The 21,545-nt window shown below is 43.0% G+C and overlaps 1 protein-coding gene across 1 annotated transcript in view; it reads right to left on the bottom strand.

The window, feature by feature from the left end:
- Window positions 1–2,531: 2,531 nt before the first annotated feature.
- The window catches only part of Enpp6 (ectonucleotide pyrophosphatase/phosphodiesterase 6), a 112,584-nt gene continuing 93,570 nt past the window's right edge, over window positions 2,532–21,545 (bottom strand). The window contains exons 7-8 of the mRNA XM_074054878.1: window positions 11,110–11,233; window positions 2,532–6,482 (exon numbers count right to left, since the gene is read on the bottom strand). Coding sequence (XP_073910979.1) covers window positions 6,277–6,482; window positions 11,110–11,233 — 330 coding nt within the window. The 3' untranslated portion in view covers window positions 2,532–6,276. The remainder of the gene's footprint in view (window positions 6,483–11,109; window positions 11,234–21,545) is intronic.

The following is a 21,545-nucleotide window of genomic DNA, read 5'->3' as shown; positions in this document are numbered from 1 at the left end:
ACTCCTCTCCCTCAAGTAGCTGGGATTACAGACATATACGACCATGGCTTACTTGTTTTTCAGATAAAATCTAACTTTTGCTTGAACTTGCCTCAAACTACCATCCTCTATCTCCACCTCCTGACAAGCTGGAATTACAGTTGTGTGTCACCACAAACTGGCCCATGTTAGGATTTTTAACATATGCTAACCCACAGGTAAATATTCAATAGAATGAGCAGCTTTTATCTGTGGCTATTGCCCAATATAACATAAGATGGTGCTCACCACTCGTTCTGTGAAAAGACTACCTCAACTCCCTGATTCCTGACCGGGGGTTCTAGAACCAGGCAATCATGAAAAGATGGCTACATTTATTTTCCAAACTATTAAAAATGGTTTCATATTATTTTTTATTAATCTTTATGAGACTTGCACTCATTTGTATGTCATGTTTAGAATCTTTAACTCTCTAAGACTAGAAAGTAAATGAAAGAAACCTGCAGCAATGAAATTTAGGACTCATGGCAAAGTATGGGAAGGACTCACCATGTATATTTCACCAAAGGTACAGTAATGAGTCAAGATGTGTGTAAAGGGTCTGGAAGAGCCCTATGAGATCTTTTACTATACTTACCTGGAATTACATTGGTGTAAGAAGTGAAAGTGCACAGTGAATGGGCAAATGAAACACTGAATTTTATCAACTAAATCCACAGCCCAGCCACCCCATCCTCAGTTGAAACTCACGCCTTAGTAAAGCCTATGACCTCCCAGCCTGAGAGCATGATAATCACATCACTGCTCTCTCTGCTCCCCATGCCTACGTCTTCCCGGGGGAAAGTGATTTACCTAATTCAGAGTTTAGAAAGAGCACTTGTCCACATGAACTTGTGCTCCTCTGTGCTCTGTGTCTCAGGGGGCCGCTCGCTGGTGAATAAGTCTGTGTAATTCAGCAAGCAGTGTGACATTGTAAGTCTTGTTTTCCTTTATCTGTCAGTCTTATTGAAATAAAGCTGATATTTCACTCTCCATCTGCTAAACCCCGTGTCTTCCTCAGTGAGTTCTGAAAGTAGTTAGTGCAGAAATAGTGATTAGTAGGGTCCCTCAAACTCTGACAGAGAGAGAGAGAGAGAGAGAGAGAGAGAGAGAGAGAGAGAGAGAGAGAGAGAGAATAGGAGGGAAGGGGAGGGAAGGGGAAGAGAGAGAGGAAGGAAACAGATATTTGGTGAGGCAGGAACTTTAAAAAGTGAAGGAGGTGGAGGTACGTATAAAAGCAGGAGCAGGACACAATGCAATTCAAGTAAATTGTGTAGTCATTCACTTATTCAACAGGCAGACAGGTGGACTCATACCAGGCCTGGTAAACCATGCCAAAAGTGTTAATGGAAATCACTGAAGGATTTAAAGCAGGGGAGATGCCCGGTCTGAGTTGCAGTTTATAAAAGTCCTCAGGTGGAAGGAAGGAGAGAGAGAGAGAGAGAGAGAGTGTGTGTGTGTGAGAATGTGTGTGTGTGTGTGTGTGTTTTAATGATTTCCAGGAAGTGTGGCTACAGGTCATTGTGTAAGGATAAGGAAGTGTTTCTGGCTGGGAACTGATGAGAAGAGGCATGTGAGGCTGTTACTGGCTTCTTTGGTGAAACCATGCCAGTGCTCTGGGAAAGACCAGATAGCTGAGTCAAGTTGGATAGAGACTAGACTCTGGCTGTCCCAGATTCATGGCTGAAATGAAGCTGCCAATACAAGCTTAGCTAGAGATGGCTGTGCAGTAGGGTAGTCCATAGGTGCTTGCAGCGGACGTGAGCTTTTTTCAAGAATAGCTTTAGTGTCCACCTTCTTTTCTCTCTCTTTTTTTAGAGTTGTACAAAGGGGCTCATTGTGATACTTCCATATGTGCATATAATGTACTTTGATCAAACTCACTGCCTCTATTACACTCTCTTATTTTCCTAATGTCCACCTTCCAGAGAAGATATGTCACCTTGAATTTATGAGATATTTCTTTATTTTTGTGTTTACTAGGGTTTTAACTCAGAGCTGCAAGCTTGCTAGGCAAGTGCTTTACAGCTTGAGCCACACCTATATCTTGCTTTTTGCCCAGGCCATACTGGCCTGAAATTCTCCTATTTTAAGCTTCTTGCTACCACTGGGAATGACAGGCAGCTCTGTTGAGACAGAAAATACTTTAGTTGTCTAGGGGGTGGAGCAGAGAGTGACTGCTAATGTACTAATAGGTATGGAGCTGGGGTGGTAATATTCCAAAAGTGATGGTAGGATGCACACAACTCTGAATGTACAAAACACCACTGAACCACATAGTGTAAATGGGTTAAATTGTACAGCAGTATGTGACATCAATCTCAAAGGTATTACATTTTTCAAAGTTAATATGCTTAATATACTTAGAATCTCCTTTTCTTCCTTCCTTGTTCCTTTTCTTCTTCCTTCCTGTCCTCCCTTATCCCCTCCTTTTTGATAAGCTTAAGTTATGCTTAGTCCATGAATTAAGGCATAATTACATTGTCAGTTGGGTAATAAGAAAAGAGAGCAAGCCAAAAGTGAAAAATTCATTTAATCATAAGAACTACAAAAAGAGAGAGTATTTGAAGTTTTAACAAGTCTCCTTAATGACACATTCTTTTCTATTCAACATGTATTAATCAAACATTTAGGGCACTGTATTAGGTGCTATTTTATGATTTTAAAGCAACATACATGGTTTTTTTTTGTAGCATATACCTGAGACCAAGTTTCAAATGTTTTATAAGCAGTCTGTCAAGGCAACCTCTTCCTTTTCTTCTAGCAAGTAGTTTATAGTCGCTGACTTTGGTCTATCATAAATGCTTAAAAAGATAAAACACACATATTTGGAAAACCTTGATATTTACACAAATGCAAAAACAATTTGTTAGAAAATTTATAAAATTATGTGTGTGTGTGTATGTGTGTGTGTGTTGAACAGTGTCCAAGTTTATCTGACAGTACTCTTGGAGATCTTAGAACCACAAATAGAGGGGTGTGGAGAAGCTAGGGTGGCCTTTCTTGGCTCTTCTCACCACCAGTGGGGATTACAGAGATACTTTGGTTTTGCAGGGCTGAAAGCTTGACCCACCTGGGCTTAGTAGGTCACATTAGCCCAATGATTCCTGCGGAAATTGGCTAATTTTGAAATAGCTCTCAGGGACTCAGCTGTCAGAACCTACCTCAGAACCTGGGATCAGTGTAACTTTAAAGTGTTGTATGAGGTTCACCTCCAGATCCTCAGGACCTGCAACTCAGGAGGGTCAGTTGGTGCCTAAAATGCCAGAAGATTTGCAAAACACGATCTGTGACTGAACTCAGGTCTGCTATGGATCTCCAAGGTCCACTTAAAGGTGAAGAGAGCTGGAACTTTAAAATTCAGAAATTTTGCAGGCTAGAAAGAATTCTTTGGACCTGTTATAATTTGTGCCTAGGCTTTGAGAACTTAATTAAGTTGGATTCTGTAGATAAGGCTTATGGGCAAGAAAAGTAGCTCTTCATCTCATCTGTAAGGATCATTTCTTTCATTCCTCCTTGGAAGGTCTGCCCAGTTTTCTTCTTCCTGGACTTAGCAATGACACGGTAAAAACGATCCAGGAGAAAAGGTGTCAATACATATTCCCATCAGATTTTACTCCTATGGAATTCAAAACACATTTAGAGGAAGTAGAATTTTCCTGGGGAGGATAATGCAAATTTAAAACAAGAATAAAAGGAAACAAATAAGTAAGCCATTAAAACATATGCATTGTTTTGGGCTAAAAAAGTTTTTGTTTTTTTTTTTCTATTCAGAGTCTGAATTTTCCTTATTATTTACTAACATTTATGATTCCTTTAGTGTCTTATTCTCATTCTCTTATTCAACCTTTGAGTAATTATACTTTGCCAGACAAACATCTAAAATTTTGTTATGTAACTTAAAAATTTTGAAAGGGAGTGAAGGAGAAAAATGGAAGAATGGAACAAGAAAGTCAAACAACAAGGCCGTGTACACGCCCATTCCCTCTTGATTTTTTATTATCCTCTTTAATTTAATCACTTGGATATCTTTTAGAGATCCTCCCTTCACAAGGGAGGAAGTGGGCTCCATGGATTTCAACAAAACAGCATCCTTTGTGGAGAAAGAAAACTTTGAACAATAGATGTCTGTTTCAAAAACTAGTACCAATGTTCTGAAAGTACTAATTTGCTTTTAGCCACACAACAAAGGCTGATTTGCCTCCTTTCCAGTTGATTCAATGGTTTACTGGAGCTTTAAAAACACATTACATAAATCTTTAGAAATCTTTTGTGAGGATGAATTCAATGTTTTTTGAGCAGTGATTCTTTGCTCTCATGATTCAAGGCAAGGAGACAGCACTCAGACTTACTGATTCAGGGTAAGTGTTGATATTCTATTCATTTTTTTCAAGGTCAATACCACATAAGGACTTCCTTGTCCTGAAGAGACCTGATGTGTTGTCTTGTTCTGAAACAAGTCTCACTTGCAGATGTGACTCATTTAGTGCAAACTTATTTTGAATGTAATAAAAGGATTTGTACAGAGCTGTTCCTCCACTTATGATGAGGTTACATCCTGATAAACCCATCATAGGTTGAAAATGTCATTAAATTGGAAATGCATTGGTCACACTTCACCTGCTGAGCCTCATAGCTTAGCAACACAGTGCACTGTTGGGTTTAGGTGTTTCCCTCCATGGTCAGGTGACTGACTAGGAGCTGTGGCTCTCTGCTACTGCCCAGCATCAAGAGACAGTGTTATACTGTGTATTATTAGCCTGGGAAAGATGGTACAGGGTCAAAATTCAAAAGGCAATTTCTACTGAGTGTGCACTGCACCCACACTGTGGTAAGGTAAAAACTGTAAGTCAAACCATCACAGGTAGGGGACTGTGCATGTATACTTAAGACTCTAATCATTTAAAAGTACAATTATTTCTTGTTTTCCAAGAACTACAGCAAACTAAAAATCTATTAATTTGTGTCAGTGGCTCTTTTCAAGTGTTCCTAAAGAACTTAGGTCTTTGAGGTGGCACTATGACCACCATCAGTGATTGGAATTTGGCTCTGTCCTCTTACCTTTGCCATTTTCTGTGGAGTTCTATGGTACTTACAGAGTCCCTTTGTAGCTGTTGAGCAAGTATTGCTTCAGGGTTACTGATGCATGAAACTTATGCCTAAGGTATCACCATTCCAAGCAATGAGCTAAGATTTCTGCTGATATGTCCATATTCTCCCGAGTAAGACATCCATCTCTTTCCCAGCCTGTATTGACATGTCAGGTATTCCTGTGGTCCAGATCAGAGCCAGAATGGCAGTGTCTGAGGGAGTGGCCATGCAGGAAGGCAGATAGCTAGGCAATCCACCACTCACTGGGTTAATATTCAGCACCTGCTGTTCACAAGGCTTTATACCATGACAGACTGTGTATGATAAGTCTCACATAAGTCCATTCCCATTGTTAGCTTTTCTGTTCTTCCTGACAAAGGAAATCATCAAGTACGCAGACTTTGGTGAAAGACCCATGCCTTTCACCTTGTTCTACGAGTTCTCCAGTGGCTACTGATGTTTTTTTGTTGGCTGACTGGTGACCTCTGATAGGATATTGTCTTTCTGAGAATTTGCATGAGATGAAAAAAATCCATGAGTTTGGTCAGAAACAGGCAGTAGCTATTGTTTCCATGTAGATCTCTTTTCTGGATGGAAGGAAAGTATAGGATTATGGCCACAGACCCCAAAGATGACACCAGGGTGTAGACAGAACAAGGGCCTGATATGAGGTACAACTGTGTGCAAGGCAGAACGGAGAGGGACCCAGAATGACCATGGCATATCCACTCAAAGTTTGGGTGCTGCATGGGCCAGCCACTTCTCAGACAGTTCATCCTGAATAACTATATGGAAAAGAAAGGAGAAAATTGTATATAGCCAAGTCAATGAAAAAGACAGGATTGCCCTACTTTCAGGAAAAATAAAGTAAGGGAATTTCAATGTTTTTAAGAAGTAGGGATTTTTGGCTGGAAGTGTGGCTCAAGTGGCAGAGCTCTTCCTAACAAATGCAAGGCTCTGAGTTCAAACCTCATTACTGCCCCTCCCAAAAAAGAAGAAGAAATAGGGATTTTTATGTAGAATCATCCAAGAATAATATATTTACAACTTTTATGGCCTTGATTTGTGTTAATTATGCTATTATTCACACAGAAAATGAAAATTGTTCTACTTTGGCCCATTGAGACACACGTTGTTGACTGTGTTTGGGACAAGCAATATGATCAGTTATGCAAACAATAAGAAGAGAATCAAGACCAGAGCACAGATGCTCATCTGGAGAGATGGAGCCGAGCTGGCCTGGCCTTTCAGCATGCATTCAACCCTGGACCAGGACCCGTTGTTGGGCAGTGGTGCGATGTCTGCCACATTGCACATGACATTGTAGACATCCACAGATCTGATTGGAGCAGCTCTGAAGTTGGATTTGAAATCTAAAAGGGAAAGGCAAACAAATAAGCTGTTATGGTGGACCACAAGCAGAAAAGGATTGGATCGCAACAAGGAGGAATTCCACACAGGCTGCAGGCAACTTTGGGATTGGAAAAGCATCTCCGTCAATGGGCGTGGCCAAGTGATCGTGAATGTGGAAGAGTATCTGGAAGGCTGTAGATAATGAAAGGAAGTAGCTGTCTATGACACATAGAGATGAGACTCTTTAAAAGACAAATCAACAAGCAGATTTTCTTTAACTGAGCTGTCTGTGACAATAGAGCCTTCCTGCAGGGGCAGAGGACCAGCAGAAGCCATTCATTCTACTTCTGCAGAGCACAGGACTGCTGGTGTGATAAGACTGATTATCTTGCTGGGCTCCCCTTAAATGGTATGTTTATCTTCTAGAACACCTATCTAGCCAGGACTGAGAGCTAGGGTGCCAATTCTGCTGCAGAGGACCCCCAGCAACTCAAGAATGTTTCTCTGTCTTCCTGTCACATCCAGGTCACAGGTTGTGATAGAATATGAAGCTATGTAAGTTTCCTGGGTGCTAGTGGCTCACCAGCAATGAAAATGGTTTTCTAAATTTGTTTGGAAGATCAATGGAACATTCCCTGGGAGCCTTTCAGGGAAAATAACTTAGCCATGAGGGAAATGAGCAAATGAGGGAAATGATCCCTGGTATTGGAGCCAGGGATCCCAGGAAGGCTCTGAGATCTCATGTAGGATAGCTTTGTGCCTCCACCCAGAGCATGCACCAACCTGGGCACTGTTATAGAAGTAGAAAGTGCAGTCACTGGAGGAGGCTCTGTAAGGGATTTTAATTGAGTTCCCTCTCTTCTCCGTGGGAGGCTAGTAGGACACTGAATACAAAGCATTGTCCATTTAAAGAGTGAATGCAAAAATGTAATAATATACATATGCAACTTCGCTTTTAGGCCCCAAACAAAATAATGCCCAAAGCTACAGTAAGGCTGATTTCAGGGTGTGTGCATGTATGTGGGGATTTATTCATCAATTAAGACCTGTACTTTTAGTTCATCTAAGATTCTTTTAAAGGAAATGGTTGGGTTGGGGGCTGCCAAGTCAAGTTTTCTATCTTCAAACATAATTTTTGTAATCACTTTGCTAAAATGATCACATTTGCTTTATTTTAAAAGCATGCAGGGGCTGGTGGAGTGACTCAAGCAGTAAGAGCACCCGCCTAGTAAGTGTGAGGCCTTCAGTTCAAACCTCAGTGACACCAAAAAAAAAAAAAAATTAAAAAAAAAAACATGCAAGCAATAATAGCAACTATATTCTGGAAGTACCAACACCAAATTCTGCTCCTGGAATTATAAAGACGGAAGGAAGTTATACATAGAAAACTCTGCCACACAGTGTGTTAGATCCAGGGCAACTTCTCCAGTGAAGGGTTTTGCTCACTGTGAAGAATTCAAGATGAATTCAGTATAAAGAGGTGTGTGCAGTTGTCTATTGGAAATGGGCATGGGAGTGGTACCTAAGTTACACTTGCAAATGCACAGTATATGTTCCATAAATGATAAACAGAATAAATGCCAGCAAAGAAAAACTCTGGATTGAAAATATTCACCTTATAAATTATTTGGAAGGTTTGTTTTTCTTTTGAAACAGGGAGGATAAGGGTCATCATGACTTCAAAGTAAAAAATACTTTAAAGAAAAATCTGAACCTGCGTGGAGGGGAGAATGTAGGGGCTGCCCCAAGATCCCAATTCCTCTAATGTCAAGGCAAAGTGCACAACTAGATGAGAACAGTGGTGATATTTCCCCATCAGAAGAATCTACATCAGCATGAGAAACCAATGGAAAGTTTGTCCCAAAGATATGGATGCAACTCCTCTCTCTCCTCCTGTCTTGCCTAAATGTGGCTGCCATACTACGCACTACATGTGGCTATGTCCTTGTCACGTGTGTGGGTGGAGGGCATGCAAAATGTCCTTCCCCAATCTTTTTTAAAAAATCCACCTTTTTTTAACAATTCACTGCAAAAATTGATATTAGGCTCTTCTGACAAAAGTGTTAGAGAAGATTATGGCTTTTTTGCATTGCAATTACAAAATCAAATCCTGTGCACATGAGTAGGAAGGAGAATTGAGTTTTCTTTCTCATCTAGTCCATGGCTTCCTGTTCTGCAGGGAGAAACATTTGGACCCAATGCAAAGATGATCTAGGCTGGACAAAAAGCTTCTAGAAAATTCTTGAATAACCAAGCAATACCCCGTCCAATTTGGGAGGACCCCAACAAGCTCAGTAGCTCAAGATGACTTTTTGAACCTGGGTTGGGAGTCCAAGTTATTCCCATGGTTTAAATTCTTTCAGATATTTAAAATGTGTCTATTGGGTGGGGATGTAGCCCAGTGGAAGAGTGCTTGCATAGCATAAGCAACACCCTGTATTTGATCCCCAGTACTGCAATAGGAAAAAAAACGTTTCCTAAAGAGAGAAGGTTCTGCAGGTTCATGCTGTACCTAGCCACCTGGGGCTGCTTTCTAAGAGAGGTTTGCTAGTTCACAGTAACTCACTGAATCATACTCCCCCTGTCTTATCTTGAATATGGAGTTCTCTAGGGCAAGAATATGTTGTTCAAATTAGAAACTGGGATTAACCAGAGAGAGGCTATCTTCAGAATTATTTCCCTTTCTCTTTGCTGGCCCAGACTTTCTGACTTTGGAGGCTGGTGTGTGGGCAGCTGTAATGACGCCCTGCTTCCTCCCTAAGCAACACACAGAGACGATTAACCAGGAGGGATGCACCTTTATCTCCAAGTGCAGCTAGATGGTTATTAAATGCCTCAGTCTTAAATTTTCTTCTGAGTAAACAGTCAGTGTGTAAAGCTGTTTAATCTTTCATGAGAATTGAAGCCAGGAACGTGATGGTTTGCGGGAGGCTCTGAGGGCTACATCTGGCTGGAAACATTTTGCAATTAGCCCAGTCCATTTTCATCAGGGGTCGCCTTTCAGTTTGTAAAAGGTTGAGAGCTTTTAGTTTTAAAGAAGCAGAGGATGGAGGCCTCCGTTAATGGACAAACTCGCCCCGCTGAATTTAGCTCTAAGTTAATGCAGTTTGGGTAGTTCGTTTAGAAGTTTTGGTGTGGGGCTAGATTTAAAATATACCAGAGACCCTTTTGCTCACTCCTTCAACAGACAACTGCTTTGTATTTGTGATCTTACTTCCCTGTTCTGGGGAAGGATGAGGTCTGCGTTTGAGTGAAAGCCCTGGTGACTGTTTTTCCATATGAAGGCCGTGGCCCTGGAACGTCTCCTACCTAATCTATAGTTGACCTCTACAAAGTCCTCCAGGCTCTAATTCCTCTGGCTTTGGAACTCTGCATACTGACCTGGGGACTGGCCAACAGGAAGTACCTGTTAACTTTCTCAGCCCAATGTCATGAGCTCAGCTAGTGCTCTAGAAATGTTTGCTGCCACTGGTTCTGACGCTCACTTTGGGACTTGGGAACTTGGATCATATATGAGAAAGGATGTGGACTAATGTGTTCCCCAAGCTTAGCCTTTCAGAGGCATTTATGGCATTTACAGAAATTGATACTACATGATGGTTCTTAACAGTTATTTTGTGGAGAGTAGAGTAAACCAAGACAGACCAAATGAGATGAGTATGTTGACATGTCTTTGGTCTTCACACTTCAAAGAAAAGAGCAGAGCTTCTAAGTGTGATGCCTAACCTATAAACTGAAAGGAAAGTGTGGACTTTCTTGGGCTGAAACATTTTGATCAGCGCCCAGAAAAAGGCATTTGAAATATAAATATCGGGTAATTATATTTAATAAAGGAGGATGGACAGAAGTGGAATGAAGAGTAGCTCATGAACCAGCCAACTGATGGTTGATAGCTATTGGATGCTGTTTTCTGTTTTGGAAAGAATGGGGTATTCAGTAGTATTATGTTCATTTGAATATTTGATAAAAATTTTCAGATTGTGAATTTACAATGCCTTATCAATAAATCAAATAACCAAATAGACCCTCTCTGTCTCTCCTTTCTTCTAGCCCTTTGAAATATAATCAGATAAAGGAAGCTTCAGTAAATTTGCTTTTACCCAAGACATCTCTAGTCATTCTGGCTCATTTTCAAAGTCAATCTCAAGGTCATTTCCAAGCCTGCCTTTGAGCACATCCTAGCTTCTGGTTGGGCCCTAAAGTGAATGAACCCCACAGGGCTGGGTGCTCTAGACAGGGAGGGACTGTGAAAGAATCAGACCCCGTGAAGGGGTCATGCCAACTCTGAGCCTCACAGCTGTCAGCAGCCTGATGTCCGATAAGCTTTTCTGGACATCAGATAGCTGTGAAATAATGTTTTGATGAATTAAGTAAAAAATGAATCACAGACATGTGGAATACATTTTCTGCACTGCACTCAGGATTTAAAATTTACAAGGAAAAGTATTTGGCCACAACTGCCAAACCCCAGCCACATTTGAAAGGAAGCCAGCAAGATGTTTCATGGAGAGCGGCTGGATTTGCTCAGCTTGGCTCATAAAGAGAGTCCATAAAGAAATCACTCCAGCCTCTCCTGGCGCGATTAGTCCCTGTTAGAGATACTTCCGTGCAATGTGACTAAGTGTATTCGGTCATTTCCTTGCCTACCAGGTCCAAAGGCCAGGAAGATGCCCCTCATGTCCATGAGTTCGTTGTCATATCCATGCCATCCACGCTGCCAGCCTTCCCTCTTGCCAGTGCTGTTCATCCAAAATGGAAGCATCTCCCGATTCTGAAATGAAGCAATGACATTGCACTGCACATCAACAATTGTGATGGGTGGGCCTTTGGTCCAAACTGCTCACCCCCACCACGTGGAGATTCTTTTCCTCAGCATCCCTGACTGGGGTCATTCAACCTCAACTGGATCACTTCCCCAGGTAACTCTGATCTTTGATGGCAGCCTCTTAAAGTGCTGAAGAGCTCTGGTTAAAATGGTATTTTCTTACACTGAGCTCAACTCTATCTTGTAATTGGTTTTAGAGGCACTAAATAAATACAGCAAGATAGAGACAGAAAGGATGTTGAAGTGAATTTGTGGTATAATAAAAATATATATTTGGTTTTGGTCCCAGGTTCTTGACATAGAGCTCCTAAAACCCTTGGAATTTCCTGAGTAACAGGAGCATTTTTTGTTACTCATAAGGAGCCTCCTTTTATACCAGACTTTATGCTAATGAGTCATTGGGTTGGGCCGCTAGACAGCTTAAGGATGGAGTTGGTCACCCTAAGAACAAACTTCATCGTTAGAAGCCTAGAACTTTCAGTCTTGTACCCCAGAGGGGGAGGGTAAAGGCACTGGATTTTTAGTTCAGTCACATGACCAATGATCTAATCACTCATGCCTACACAATGACACCACTATAGAACCCTGAAGGACATTGGTTCTATAGGAATGGAAACTCTGTGCCCCTCACCTTCCATACTTCGCCATATGCATCACTTCCAGTTGGCTGTTCCCAAGTTGTATAGTTTATAATAAAACTATAATCACAAGTACAGCACTTTCCCTACATTCTAGTCAATTACCAAACCTGAAGCCGGCTGGTGAGTACCCTTGAATGTGTAGCCAAATCAGACACAAGTGCTGGTATCCTGGGGACCCAGGACTTGTGCATGGTGTCTGACATGAAGCCTGTCTTCTGGGACTGAATCCCACAACCTGTGAGGACTGATCTAACTCCAGATATTAATATCAGGAGCGAATTGAATTGTAAGATTCTCCAGCTGATGTTGGAGAAGTGTGGTTGGAAACACAACATCTATCTAGCCACCTCATTTTACTAGCAAGGCAACCAAAGCCCCTTCCACCATACATACCATCCCTGTCCTTCTTTCCTTCTGAGTCCACTGGCAGGAGCCATTCAGAATAATCCATCTCTTCTCCATGTATTCAAACATTTAAAGATGCACCCATGTTCCTCTTAGCCAGGTCTTGTTCCCTTAATTTCCCTCAATCACTCTTCACTTGGGATGGGTTCCAGAACCATCACTTCTTTATCCACTTCAGGATCACATTTTCGTAGACTACAGATGCTTGCTTGTTGAGAAACAAGGGGCTTCAACAAGATTTTGTGAATCCTGAAAAGGCTACAACCTGTTGAACACAACCTTAGCCATCTGTTGCCTACTAATCCTTCATTTTTGATATTCCATTCATCTTCCTGCTAAGCAGAGTATCACAAATATTTCAAGTGCAGGAGGTAGAATTGGTTGGTCATGATGAATGAGTGGAATCAAAATAACAATACTGTTTCTCCCAATTTATAGTTGAAGAAACTATGACACAGAGAGATTAAGAGACACTCTCAGAGTCACAGAGCTAGTGAGGGGTAGTGCTGACCCTCAAACCCAAGTCTGTCTCTTTATCCTTGTGCAACTTCTACCACCCCACAGGTCGGGGTCACTGCAGTGCTCCTGTTGGACCTGGACAATGAACTGTTCTCCTGTCCCCTGTGTCTTCACCCATTGAGCCTGGCCAGGCGTAAAGTAGAGAGATGAGATTGTGGCATTGGGTTGGCCGTGGAGTTAACTTCAAGTTTTCTGCTTTCCAGACCTGTGATCCTGGCAATTTACTTAACTTCTCTGGGCTTCATTTTCCTTGCTGGATGTGGGATAATACCCACCTTTCAGGGTTTTGGAAGGTTGACATGACTGTGTGCTCAGTACCTGACACACAGTAGGTGCTCAATAAATGGCTGTGGTCTGGACACCAGATGCCACTAGCTGTGGAGCGAGATACTCTGGATGCGAGGTTAAACTTTGCCTTGCTTATTTAGCTGTCATACCACGCTGCACACCCATCCGGTCTCACCCCATAAATCGCTCCCCAGCATTCCTGCTTTCCAAATTGCACCATTTCATTGACTCTCTGTTTCCTGAATTTCCATCATCCCTTGTCCCTCCTTCTCCAGCTGTAGCTTGTAGTTTTCCATAGAGGGGTCTTCTGAACTTACTGCATTTCTAACTTCCAATACTGGTTTTTGTTCTTCTGTCTATGGTGAGGATCACAGCTCCCAATTTAGCTTCATCAGCTAACTTAATGTGTGCTTTTTCTGCTCAGTCTACACAGCAGTGATGCCAGAAACTCTAAGTAGAACATTTTTTGTTATTAATGACCTTACTAATTATGAGCCTGATGGTATGTGTGTTCCCAGTGACAAATGGACAAGTCAAAGGAATTGAAGACAGACTTTCTGATTAAAGAATTATAATTTAAAAAGCCATTTATTTATTTATTTCTTCCACAAATAGCCATGTCCAACATGAAGGTAATTGGGGATCTGTCTGGTCATAGGCAAATCCATTAGTTTTTATTAAAATGACCAGTTGCTCCAGGAAAACAACTGTTCTTACTGATTTAAAATAATAACCTGTCTGTGTTATAAGGTAACTGATTCCTCTATGTGACTGGACAGATGGTGACACACATCTGTGTGTGTTCATGATTTTCTTCCTTTACCTCTCCTGGGGCTTTGGTGTTTTTGTATTGCACCGGCATTATTGTCCCAAGGCTTGCTACATGCTGCTGAAGTGCATGTCACACGCTTGCCTCTAGGAGTCCTGTTTGGGAATCCCTAGCCCAGGCATCCTCCGGCTGCTAGTTGACCCATTCAGACCATAGCAGACCCATGGACTGCCATAGTGGCACCTAGTGACATCCTGGGGAGGTACCTGACCTTCCACTTTTGGTCAAAAGTGAGAAAAAAGGATAGTGTGTGTGTGTGTGTGTGTGTGTGTGTGTGTGTGGCAGTAGGGTGACAGAGAGGAAAGACCACATATGAAGTGCTAATCACAAGGATGGGGATGTCACTAAGGTTCTGCAGTGACAGGACCCTTGGGAAGGCCTGACTCTGAGGAAGCCCTGAGAGGCTCCGAGACCTTAGATAACCTCACATGGGAAAAGAAGGCCAGAAAAAAGCAGCTGTCAGAGTGAAACACTGCAGGCAAGAGGAACTGGGGGTTTCCTACTCTCCGGGACTCCCTGGGGATGTATCAATCCAGGAAAAGTGTCCAATGGTCCCAGTTTGCTGCTAAGGGAGTTCCAGTATGCAGAACTTCCAGTTTTAAAACCAGGACAGTCCCAGGCAAACCAGGATAAGTTGGCCACTCTGCATTCAACACTGTCTTAGAAATTCAAAGACTGTCATGTGGTGTGATCTGCTCAGCCTCCTAGAACTCCTGGCCCACACATGGGTGGGTGCAGTGCCAGTGCACTCCATGGTGAGCCAATCTAGTCATTTTCCAGGAGGAAGGAACTAGAAATAGGAGCTCCATACGAAGAAGCACCATGAGAAATGGTTGAGTTGACATGGTTTGAATTTGAGTTCTCTCATTTCGGTGCCAGCCCACCATACTGATGTCTAGAAGATCCCGCTTTAATTTGGAATGCCGGGAGAACAATGATGAGGTAAGAGTTATAGTTTTTAGACAATATATTTTTTCAGTCATCTTTAGCATCAAAAAGAAAAAGTAACATTCACGCCTTACCCCAGATCAGAAATCCAGTAAAAAGTGTGTTCAGTTCATGCCAGGGACTGCTTCTTTGACTTCTCCATTTTAGGATTTCTTTGTGGTGCTAAGCTGAGATGTCTGAGGAGGGTAGTTAGAAGTAATGAGGTGAGGTGGCCTGACAGTCTATATTCATTGTTTTCTGTTTGCACACAGGCAAGGTACTTTCTTTGGCACAGTCTCAGGGCCTTTAGTTGTTTATCACTGGGAGGGTTGTGTGTGTGGGCGGGGGGCGGGTAGTACTGGGGTTTGAACTCAGGGCAGGCGTTCTCCACCACTTGAGCCACTCTGCCAGCCTCATCATTGTGTTATTTGGCATACATTAGCACAAATATTTCTCACCTGTTCTCCCCTGTTTCTCCTCACTGTAGATCAGAGAGCGGGTTGCTGAGCCTCAGAGAAAAATATCATGAGGAAGCAGAGGGTCGATGGCTACCAGGACAACCTCTGGGCTTAGCTCCTGCACTGCATCTGGAAATGACTTCTCTCTGGGTGGCTGAGGATGCTGACATCTGACCAGAGGGGACTCTCTCTCTTTGCAAGGTCTTGTCTGGTTCCTCTACTTCGACCTAGTTGAATCCTTTCTGCTCTTCTTCGCTTGGAAGCCATAGTCATGACTCCAAGTCCACACTGGTAGATTCTAAGTCTGGCTGTACACAGATAACACTGAGTTTGCCTAGGCTCCACTCTTGGATATTTGCATTCTGGAGGTCAGGGTGAGGCAGGGAACCTCTTCTTAATAATCTCTTCTTAACAATCTCCCCCAGATTGGAGTATACAGTCAGGTGTGGAAACCCCTGGAAATTGTTCACCTGAGTCTACTGTGCACGATGTTAAATGATTATTGTCCTTTCCTGAGGACATGCCATGTTTTTGCTAGTCACCATCCTGAGGTCAAAGACTGCATTTTTCACCCATTTGTGTGGTCTTGGGTGCAGCATGGGACATCCCTCCCAGAAAGTCCACATGACCCCAAAGACAGAATCGGCTTGATCCAATGGACAGAGCCAGGCCAGCCCTTTTCCAGCTGGCATTCCATCCTCATTGGCTGGTGCCCCAGGGTTACTGGTGGTTAACTATTTTGGCTTCCTTTCCTCTTTTCATTCACTGTTGTAGTTTGGATCTGGAATGCCCTCTCCAAAAGCTCATGAGGTAAAGGCTTGGTGTTCGGACTGTGGCACTGCTGGGAGGTGCTGCTCCCTTTAGGAAGTGGGGCCTAGCAGAAGGGAGTTAGGTTATTAAGATATTATTCAACATCCCTTGAAGGGGATGTTGGGACCTTGGCCCCATCCTGTCTCTCTCTCTCTTTGCTTTCCAGTTGTCATGAGGTAAATGGTCTCCTTTGCCACATGCTCCTAACACAGTGTACAGACCCAAAACAACAGAGCCACGCAACCATGGGCCAAACCTCAGAAACCACAAGCCCAAAAGCCTTTCCTCATTTTAAAGTTTTTTAAGTTTAAGGTTTTTTAATACCTGATTATCTTGGGTATTTGTCACAGTAACAGAAAACTGACCAATGTAACCACTGACAGTAGAAGTCTTCCAGGGTTCAGGACCAGGAACCCAAGTCTCCCCCAACTCCCTGCCCTTTCTCCCTTGAGCATTTCAACAAATCTCAGTATAGGGTTAGGACACCACTGATATCTGATCGCATTAAAACAAAGAAAATGTGCAAGCCCATCAAAGTATATTAGGGGCCTAATAAAAATTAAGTATATTGTATTTTGCTAAGACACAATTGTAATGGGCACCTTCCATCTCATTGGAAATAGAAAAATCTGCGGACAACACCCCAGACTGAAAAGGCACCCAACAATGTTCACATCAGGGAAGGCCTCAGTGAAGCTCCCAGGAAATGATGACAGTGATGGCGCAGATGGCTTTGCAGCTAGGGTAAAGGTGGAGCGACAGTCTCTGCCATAAGCCACGCTTTCTTAACTTTTGTAGCATAGCTATTTTAAATTGTCCCCAGAGGGACTTCCTGTTTCAGGACCTGTAGGAACCTGTGGAATGATGGTTAGAAACCTTAGGTACAGATTGCCACATGCTGCTCCCAAGAGATGTCCCTCTAAGTTTCCCTTTCTCCGTCTTTCTAAAAAGATTTAATTGCTTAGCCTCGGGTCCCTGGCCTGACCCTGGAGAGCCTCTCACCACACACACAGCTTGATCCTCGACATGGAAAATGTCAGACAGCAAAAACAGCAGGGACTAGGAAAAACAGAAGTCCTTGGAGTGAGCAAAGTGGTGGAAAAAAAAAATCACTAAGTGGATGGGGATTCTTTTCTCTTTTCTTTTTTTGCCAGGATCACGTTTACTGAAGTTTGCCAAGAGTGGGAGGAGGGGATGCATGGGCTCCCAGACAGCTTGCAATAGGCCACCCTAATCACCATGGAGAGCAAGCTGCTTTCTGCATTCGATGTCTGACTTCCTGAATCTCAATTAGCCGGGCCTGGACAATACCACTCTCGCTGCCACTAATACTCAGAAGCCACGCTTTCCAGATTGTCTTGATTTCCCCAAATATTTTGGGTTCAGGCCTAACTACTATTCAACCACAGGCTTTAGAATTGAGCCTGGCATTTCATATCCTTTGCCAGTTTTCAAAATAAATCTTTCCTTGGGAGAAAAATATTGGCCTCCTGTAGAAACTTGGGCCTCAACCTGCTGCATTTCTTTCAGTTCAGCCAGGACTCCAGAAGATCAACAAAGGGGTACCATGCCTCACCATCTCACCAGGTCCTGGTTCAGTCCTCCTCTTTTGAACTCAGTGCCACAAGGTGGACACTGCTCAGGAGAAGTCACAGAAATTGACCTGTGAAGCTGGGAGGAGACTGGGGAAAGTGGACATGTCTGCTTCTGGGCTGCAGCTTTGGGCTGACTGAAGCTAGGGGACTTGCCATTTGTGGTTTCAACACCTTTTTTCTTGTTGAAATCTCTTCTAGGGCAACTAATAATTAGCTAAAATTGAAGGCTTGGCTTAGCTTTCCTTGGTAACTGATTTACAAACCTACAAATTGGAAAAACCTGTCAACCAAGAACCAACTGTCTCCACATATATTAATCTGTTCAATCCACTAATAGGTTTTCAGACACTACTGTATATGAGGTTCTGTGGGGAGAAGCCTACGTCAAGATGCCAAAGATCTGCCTGCTAGAAACTTCTACCCCAGGAGGGCAGAGGCCAGAAGCAGACAAATAAATACAGCACCTGGTAGAGCGATTGAGTCTTATGGAAATTCCAAGATGGAGGCACTTAGGGACTGGTTGGGTGTGTCAAGGAAGAGATGATATTTGAGTTGGTCTTCAAGGGACAGGCAGGACTTTGGAGGAAGGGAGCATCCCAGGATCTTCCAGGCAGTGATGAGGCAGATTGAAGGACTGTTGGGAGAGCACACTTGCTTCCTTGACCATTCAGTTCTCAATACTGAAGTCTTGCACAGGAAAGAGTTATTTTCATAAACATGAAAATTTTGGTTCAAGTATGTGCAAAATCCCTCAAGTTGGTGACAGGAAAGGAGTCTGAGGTTAGGAGGAGAAAAAGGAAGCAACGTGGGCTATTGAGCAGCAGTGTGACATGAGCAGAAAAGAAAGGACAATGTTCAAACTTCCTTTCCTTCTGCTGTGAAGGACCTGAGACATCCTGATCCCGCGGGGAGCCAGCAGGGGTGTCTGTTGCAACACAATGGGAAAGAGCTGAGCGTTTGGAGGATCTCTGAAGAACTGGATGGGCTGTGTGCTTAACAGGTACATTTGGGTTCAAGTCCTGGCTTTGCCACTCAGGCAAGGGCATCTAAGACTCTGAGCCACCATGAACTCAGTAACCTTGGGACAGCAGTGGTCACAAATGCAGAGAGAATAGCGAGGGGCACTTAATTTAAGAGTGCCATTATTGCTATTCTTGCTGCTAAAATTTTAAAAATAATTTTTTCAAAATGGTTGTTTTAAAAATATTTTTTGGAAGTTTTTAGTATTTGCAAAATGTAAAATAACTTGGTGTAATGCCCTTGAAACCCTTTGTGAGTAGTTGGGGGCTCATTCAAGTGTCTAGTGATCCAGGCATGACAAAGGAAGAATATTTTTTATAACACCAGGCATTACTAATTAAAGGTGGATGAGCTAAGACTGATAGTCTCTATTTAGTGAGTCAACAATCATATTTATATTTTCTATTACATACAATTATATCTCTAAAATTTTTTTTGGCAATACTGGGGTTTGAATTTAGATCCTCGAGCTGTTAAGCAGGTGCTCTACCACTTGAGCCACACTTCTAGCCCTTTTGCTTGCATTTTGTTTTTGAGCTTTGTTTGGCTGGTCTCAAATGTGTGATCTTCCTGCCTCTGCCTCCCAATTATCTGGGATTACAGGTTTGTACCACCATGCCTGGGGGCTACAAGGTCACTTTCTCAGAAAAGCCTTCCTGCCTTCTTACCTCAGCTGGGTTTCCCCTCTTCCCAAACACCCTCTTTCATTGCACCCTTTTTTTCTTACAGCACTTAACACATTTTGTAACAGTTCACTTATTTACTCTCACGGCAGGCATGCTGACTTAATATTTGGCTCCTAGTGCCTTCCTACTGTGCTGATGCAACTTTGCATGGTATTACAGTAGGAACTCAACAGATATTCACTGAGTTTGACAGGCAGACGATTGTTTGGGCACCTGGCATTCAGGGATGAGGATGGAAGAACACAGTTGAATTTGGTGGAAACCATCCACAGCATTTCTCCCTTTTGTATTTTGCTGTGTTATTCGTGATCGTCCCATATGCCCAAGGTATTGGCACCATGTAACTTGCCTCTTGAGTATCCTTGGGTGCCCATAGACATAGTAACAGTCTTCTCCAGCCCACTGCCAAGGACCTGCTGGAGGAGGAGGTGGAGGCAATGTAGCCAGTTGAGAACCCAGCAGAACCCAAGAGAGTGGCACCAGGACCAACTCGCGCCAAGTTCTGGTGTTCAAGCAAAGAGTGTGACCCTCAGGTGAGGTGTGGTGGCATACACTTGTAATTCTAGCTCCTTGGGAGATAGAAACAGGAGGAGTGAGGTTCCAGGCCAGCCCAGGCAAAAGTTAGTGAGCCTCTATCTCAAAAACAAGGAACTAGGGCCTGGCTCAATTAGTAGAGCAAGCATAAGGCCCTGAGTTCAAACCCTAGTACTGCCAAAAAAAAGAAAAGAAACTGAATGTGACCCTCAATCCCTGGGAGGAAGAAGCAATGAAAAGCCTTTCTGAGGAAGCAGTCAGGTCTTAGGAAAGGAGGAGAGAGGCATCAGTTAAGAATCCCATTTCCTGTTCTTGAAGAGAAGAGCTAGACTGGTGGGACAGGCTTGGGCTTGACCTCTGACCTCTGTCAGTACACACACACACACACGCTTTTCCTTCATGTTTAGTCCTCTAGGAATATGGACACTTTCAGATTTCTGCCTGTTCAGAACAGAAAGGCACTAACACTAGTTTTAAGTCTGGCTTACATGTTAAACCACACCACAGCAGAAGCAAGCCAGAGACCAAAATTCACACTGGACCCAATGCAAATTCCAGGTGACAGATTCAGCCATTTCCCTGTCCGTATCCTTTTCGTGACAGCTCTCAACGTGATGACAGGGAATGGACTTGGTTAAGTGTTCCTGTTGGAGCAGCTGCTTTCGAGTCTGCAAAACTTAAATTGGTGTAGAAAGTTGGTGTTTCGATGGGAAAGACATTTTTACCAAAGCACCCCAACCGTCCATGTTGGGGGGTGCGGCTGGAGGAGGAGAGGAAAAAGGGGAAGGAATTCACATTTTTTTTTTTTTTGGCTATCACCCAGCTTTGACTTGTCCTGACTCAACTGTTTTCCCAATCATGTCAAAAGCAGAAAACAGAGTCATCTGCCATCCATACTGAACCCCAGCGAGGATGCTGTCAGGACTGAGAATTCCTTCCTGCCGCACAGCACAGGGGTGTGACCCGGATGCCTTGTGGCCTGGTATTTATGTCACCGAGCAAAACAGGACTCTTTTTACGATATGAGAAGAAACTTTGCAAATAGGAACGAGAGAGATTAACAGCCGTGGTGCAGAGCAGGAGCAAGGGTGCAGAAGGCAGTTTTCAGTTTACTGCAGTCAAGAAAGTAAAATCAAGAACAGGGTTGTGCAGAGGAAAATTCCAAGCCAATAAGGAAGAATGGGTACTTGTTTTCAGGATTTTTCAGAAAACGAATAAATACATTCCCAAGGTGATGTTTAAAGTAGAATCAGAAATGATGACTTGTACATGTGCTGTCTTAGCAATAAAAAGATATAAATTCAAGAATGGGAGTAAAATAGGAGGGACTCAGCGGAGGAACTGAAGTTTAAAAAAAGGAGTGACTGAAAGGGATGGAAATTTCTCTCAGGACTCAGGGATGATTCTGGCTGTCCCAAGAAACATTTGTGCTCACGTGTTACAGACCCCGAAGTTACACTGACACAACTGCTTGCACTTTCGTCTTTGGTTTGGCTACTGAGAAGTCCTGACCCATGCTTGGGTTTCATTTTATGTTCTGATATGT

The sequence above is a fragment of the Castor canadensis genome, chromosome 14, assembly GCF_047511655.1.
Source record: "Castor canadensis chromosome 14, mCasCan1.hap1v2, whole genome shotgun sequence".
In the NCBI taxonomy this organism is placed as follows: Eukaryota; Metazoa; Chordata; class Mammalia; order Rodentia; family Castoridae; genus Castor; species Castor canadensis.
This window is presented reverse-complemented; position numbering and strand designations above follow the sequence as displayed.